A 6,000-nucleotide genomic window follows, 5' to 3' on the forward strand; every position below is an offset into this window, starting at 1 on the left:
TTCCATACCTGAGAACTTCTAGGACCACCCTGACAACTGGGTGGGAGAGCTGGAGTTTGGTACCTTTTCACCTGCCCTTTGGGTTCATATATCAGGAGCAGTGCTTAACTTTAGTTGTAGACATTTACTGATATCATGTACCAGATCTTGTGCTAGGACTAGAGATACAAAAAAGAATAAAATATGCTCCCACCCTATAGCCAAGTGAGCTCTTTAGAAAGTACCATGCCCTTGTAGAGGAAACAAGATTCTCTAGCAAGCCACTTTCTACTCCAGGCTGGAGAAGCCAGTTACCCTTCTTAGAGCAGGGCATCTAAGCTGAGTCCTGCAGAGCAAGGAGGAATTAATGGGCAAGCAGGAAGGGGGAAAGTAGTCTGGATCTAGGGTGTAGCATGTGCCAAGAACAGAAAGAATTAAGAGACCATGGAAGTGGTAGGGATCCAAAAGTCATTCAGTGTGGCTGGAAAGTAGGGCTTTGCTGCAACTGAGCAGTAAGGGAGCTGCTAAAGGGATTTCAGTAGGGCTGTGACATGATTAGTCTTGCGTTTTAAACAAAAATGACTTTGGCTGAGTAGATTGAGTGGAGGCAAGACTGGAGGCAGTGAGACCAGTTAGGAAACTAACAGAAAACTGAGCCTGGAACCAAATGATGGTGACCTTAACCAGGGAAGTAGGGATCAGAGAAGTGGAGATAAGTGTGTGGCGGGGGGTGGGGGGAGTTTAAAGATAAAATCAACAGTAGGAGGGTCATGGAATTAATGTGGGGGTGATAGAAAATAGAATGTCCGTGGTCACTGAACTTGAAGCTTTCCAGCATGTACACCTGGTTGGATAGTAATCACATTCACTGTGATAGGGAACGTGGGAAGAGGAGGAGTATGTTTGTGGGAGATAGTGGATCTTGTTTTGGATATGTTAAGTTTGGGAGGCCTGTGAGATAGCTAGATAGACCATTAGCAATCTGGATCTGAAGTTTAGAAAAAAATCTGAGCAGAAGAAGGAGATCTGGAAGTCATCAGCTCATAGATGGTAGAAGAGCAGATAAGATCCTCTAAAGAGAGGATGTAAAGGGAGGAACGGGCCTAGGGTAGAATTCTGGGGAACATCAGCATTAAAAGCATAGTTAAGAGATGAGAAGCCTTCCAAAATGGCTGAGAAAGAAAGCCAGAGAGATAAGAGAACCGAAAGATAGTGCTTCAGAACCAAAGAAATAGTGTTTGAAGAATAAAGGAATGGTCAGTGGTACAGCTGAGAGATCAAGCACAATTAGAGTTGACAAGCGTCTGCTGGATTTGTCAATAGAGAGGAGGACTTTGGCAACCTTGTGGGAGAGTGGGATCTAAAGTGATCCAAGCTGGATGTGAGATTTCCTCTTCTTGCTCCCCCACTCCCCTTGCCCTGTAGATTTTGGAGGGGGGGGGGTGTTTGTTCCACCTTTCCCTTTGATTTAGGCCTGCTTCTCAACCGTGCTAGATCCCTGGCCTGTCCTGTGCCAGGGAAGAACCAGTGGAGAAACCCCCAAAGGAGGAAGTGTAGTGCAAGCTGGCCCTTGGTTCTGTGACTGCCTAAGTGGCTTCCCAGAATTAGTAGTTTTGGGAAGAGGATCCGAATGTCCCTACAAAATCACATTCCTCTCTAGCCAGCTTCTTGGGGCAGGCTGTTTTTGTGCCTATCTGAACTTAGAAGGGCCACCTCCTGTCCTTTGTAGCAGTTGCTAGTTTTCCTTTGAGAAGGATAACCACAGCTAGTAATCATTTTTGTATATGTCAAATACCATGCAGTTTTTCACTGTATTTTCACAGCAGCATTGAATTTTATCTTCATAACTTCAGCATTGTAAGATGAATGAGCTAAGGCAAAGAGAGCTGAAAGACTTGCCCGTGTCACCTTGCTAGTGAGTGGTGGAGCCAGGTCTCCAATGTCTGTACTCTACCCCTGGCTGTTGGGTATGTGGGTGCCATGGTCTGCTTTGAGTCCTCTGATGGGGGATGCTTTTGTGAGAGGGAAAGACATGGATGAGTCAGATGCCAGAACTCTACAGTGTCTGTCTGAAGGGAAGAGTACTCATCATGTTTCTTTTAAGATGCAAACATAGTCTGGGAAGTGAATGATTTGGTGTATATGTAGAGTATGTTGCTAAATTCCCCAAATTTATTTGGAGGGCAGGAATTTCCTCTTTGCCAGACAGCAGCTGTCCTCTTTCTCCTTTAGGGAGACCAGTAAGTTACTGTTACTGCCTCATCAGGGACCTGTTTCTGGCTGGCTGTCTCCCTCTACCTTCTTGCCCTTCAGGCAGACCGCATGGCCTGTGAGTTGGGCACAGCTCCAGGACTAATCCTGCAAATCTCCTTACTTGTGGCTTCTCAGAGACCAGGGAGTTCTCAGCTTTGAATGGCAGGAAACTGAAAGTGACTTCATCAGGAAGTGGGTGTCCAAGGCAGCTGCCAGCCTAGGAGGCTGGGTCTCCCCGAGCCTGCTGCCTCCTCTGTGACCAGTGCTATAATGGTGCTAACGCCAGTTGAGCACTTTGTGTTGGACTCTGTTCTCAGTACATCCATTAATCTGCACAGCATCCTGTGATATAGGTACTGTTAGTATCTACAGCGTTACCTTTATTGAAGCTTATTTGGCAACTGAATAAGAGAACTTGGACTAGAAACTGTGGACAGTTTAGAACTATCCTGGTTGGTACTTGCTGGGAGTCTCTTAGGAGTTGAACCAGAGTAATCCTAGAAGAGACGAGCCTTGAGCTGGATCTCAAAGAAAAGGTAGGATAGAGTCTGACATGCAGAGGGCTTTCTGGACAGGAGACACTGAGCAGAAGCAAGAAAGCTTTACAAGTGCAGGAGAGAATAATGAGACCAGCCTTGCTGCCGTGAAGCAGGCATCTTGGGGAAAAAAAAAAAAAACAAACAAGGAAGGCTGCAGAGGTGGAAAAGCATCTTTGTTATGTAGAGTTTGGAGCTAATAGGTTCATACCGTGAGAATAGCAAGTGTTCTTGGTCAGAAAGCAGTATCCTGGCAACAGTGTTATATGGAACAAGCTGTAGGTGAACAACCTAGCGAGAGAACCCAGCAGATGACACTGGGGTCTGGGACAATGAGAATGCCACCCTGTAGACCTGTCCTGAAGTAGATTTTGGCCCCCCTCTGGAACCTGGGGCTATCAAGAATTCTGAGAACAGGTGCTGAGGCACTCATTTGGTTTAGAGTGCAAGGAATTGCCAGATCTTCAGCCGATAATGCATCTTTACCCCTTTTCCAGGTTGAATCCCAAAAATATTCATCAGAGGCCTACAGTGGCCCTGCTGTGTGGGCCCCACGTAAAGGGGGCTCAGGGTATCAGCTGTGGAAGGCACCTAGCCAACCATGATGTCCAGGTCATCCTCTTCCTGCCCAACTTTGTCAAGATGCTAGAATCTATCACAAACGAGCTGTCTCTCTTCTGCAAGACCCAAGGCCAACAAGTGTCTAGCCTCAAAGGTGAGCACCTGCGCAGGGCTGGGCTGAGGCCACCTCTTTCCTTGGTAATTTGATGATCTTATGGTACCACCCAGTGGTGACAGGGGGAAAAACACCATGAGTGTAAAGAGTCTTCATACATGCTGGAATTATCTCTGGTGTCTATTTGCCTGCTTCCCATCCCTTTACCCTCCTTCTCCCACTACTCAGATGGAAAGTGGGGGACCCACTTATTCATTTCACAAACATTTATGGACAGGCACTGTTCCTGACACTGGGGATAGGGCAATAGATTTTTTTTATTAAATCCATGCTCCCCTGGAGCTTAACATTCTAGTTAGAACAGTTGAAGAGATGATAAGTAACATCTCTAATAGGTAAGATGGTAGTGAGTTTTATGGAGACAAATAAAGCATGGAAGGGAGATAGTGAATGTTGGAGGGTTGGGTGAAGAATAGCAGACTTAGACATTTCAGGGTCAGGTCATAAAGGGCCTGTGGATCACTGTAAAGGTTTGAACTTTTACTGGGCTAGATGGAGAGTCACTAGAAGATGAAGTAGAAGATATAATCCAACTCAGGTTCCAAACGATCATCCTGGCCTGAGAGTAAACTATAGGCTTACAAAGGGAGGTGTTTAAGAGGCTGTGATAAATTGGAGAATGAGATGATGGTGGCTAAGACAGTGGCTAAGAAGTGAACGGTGGTGAAAGTTTCTGAATCATGAAGATAGGGTCTCCAGATTGGATGTAGGGAATGAGAGAAAGAGAAGGGTTAAGAGTGACTTTAAGGTCTTTGGCCTGAGTCACTGAAATAGGATGACTTGGGGGAGAAAGAACAGCTCAGAGATGCCGCTGGATATGCAGGTGGAAATGTTAATTGATATGTAGATGAGTCTGGACTTAAGTGAAGGGATCCATTCTGGAATTAAAAGTGTGTAGTTGGTATTTAAAGCCATAATGAGCCTGGACAAGATATCTCCTAGGAAGAGAGGGTAGATAGAGAAGTCGTGAGACTGAGTCTTTGTTTTGGAGTCAGGGAGTTGAGAGATCTGCTAAGGAGAAAGGGAATGAGTGGTTGGTCAGTGAAGGAGGAGGAAAACCAGAAGGGTCTGGTACCTGAAAGGCAAGTGAGGATAGTAGAGTGTGATGAGCTGTGTCAGTAAGCAATTCTGGGTTAAGTTCAAACGAAGATTGAGAATCGGCTACTGGATTTAGCAGTGTGGAAGCAATCCCCTGATGCTCTTGACAGTAGCAGTTTCACATGGAGTGGCGGGGGTAAAGTCTGATTGGAGTGGGTAAGTAAGAATAGGGGAGAAGAGGGGTGAACAAATATGGTCTAAAGAAAGGGCCTTGCTTGGTGACCAATGGCAAGCTGGGGCTAGAGCCTGAGCCAGAACCTCAGTCTCCTAATTCTCAGGCCAGGTGCCTATGAGCACACAGACCCATGGTGGCCTGTCCTAAGTAAAGGAGCTGTGGGTCTCTGAGAAGTATTACTTTAGGCTGAGAGCTGGGAAGGGTGCCTGGTGTGAGTTCCCTCTCTTGATATCTATAACACGATGCCCATTCCAGGCAAATCTTTCTCTGGCTGCCCCAAAGCCTTCCTATCCCAGCTATGCCAGGAGGCAAGCCTGAGGAGGCTGACCCTGACTTTAGTCCAATTTCTGCTATTCTCAGTTTTAACTTCTTAGGCTGGTCAAGTCTTATATTCTTAATGTTCTTATACTGTCCCAGAGGCCTACTTAGAGCAGAAAAGCCTTTTTAAATGCCTGGGAAAAGCGATACGTTCTCTCCCCATTTTTAAGGTTGGGCTGTAAGGAGGACCCATTTCCATGAGAATAGCAACAGAGGCCAGCCCAGAGTAGAATAATTGAGCCTGCTCACACTTCTAGGGCTAGTCGGCAAATAGCAGTCTCCCTGTGAGAGCTGACTGGGCAGTAGACCCCGCCTTCCCAGAGCTTATAATTTACCCTGGGAGTGAATTAGATGTGCAAAGGAGGTGAGGGCCTTGTGCTCTGAGAAGCTCTGCATACCCAGCAGGACATTGCTTTAGCCTGGGAGCTCCATGAGGACAGTGGTCCATTGGGCTGATAAGCCCTTGGTCTCTAGCATGCAGCCAGTCTAAGCCTTGGAACTCCTGAGACCTGAGTCCTGGCCCAACCTTAGAAGGCTAGCCTATGGAAAGGCATTGGAGTGGTGTCTGAACAAGACACTTGAGGGGCCACTTGGGTTCTAGTCCCTGCCATGGCTGCACTCTGCTTATAGAGATTTTCGGATGGCCTTCTTTCCACCTGCAGATCTGCCCACTAGCCCCGTGGACCTCGTGATCAACTGCCTGGATTGCCCTGAGAACGCCTTCCTGCGGGATCAGCCCTGGTACAAGGCGGCTGTGGCCTGGGCCAACCAGAACCGGGCACCAGTACTCAGCATAGATCCTCCTGTGCATGAAGTTGAACAGGGCATCGATGCCAAGTGGTCACTGGCTCTCGGCCTGCCTCTGCCACTGGGAGAGCATGCAGGCCGCGTCTATTCGTGTGACA

General features: G+C 47.2%; 1 protein-coding gene across 1 annotated transcript in view; it reads left to right on the forward strand.

Moving 5' to 3' along the window:
* EDC3 (enhancer of mRNA decapping 3) overlaps nt 1-6,000 on the forward strand; it is a 59,623-nt gene that overhangs the window by 52,677 nt on the left and 946 nt on the right. The window contains exons 6-7 of the mRNA XM_015597660.2: nt 3,266-3,483; nt 5,758-5,994. Coding sequence (XP_015453146.1) covers nt 3,266-3,483; nt 5,758-5,994 — 455 coding nt within the window. The remainder of the gene's footprint in view (nt 1-3,265; nt 3,484-5,757; nt 5,995-6,000) is intronic.

The sequence above is a fragment of the Pteropus alecto genome, unplaced genomic scaffold (genome assembly GCF_000325575.1).
Source record: "Pteropus alecto unplaced genomic scaffold, ASM32557v1 scaffold38, whole genome shotgun sequence".
Lineage (NCBI taxonomy): Eukaryota > Metazoa > Chordata > Mammalia > Chiroptera > Pteropodidae > Pteropus > Pteropus alecto.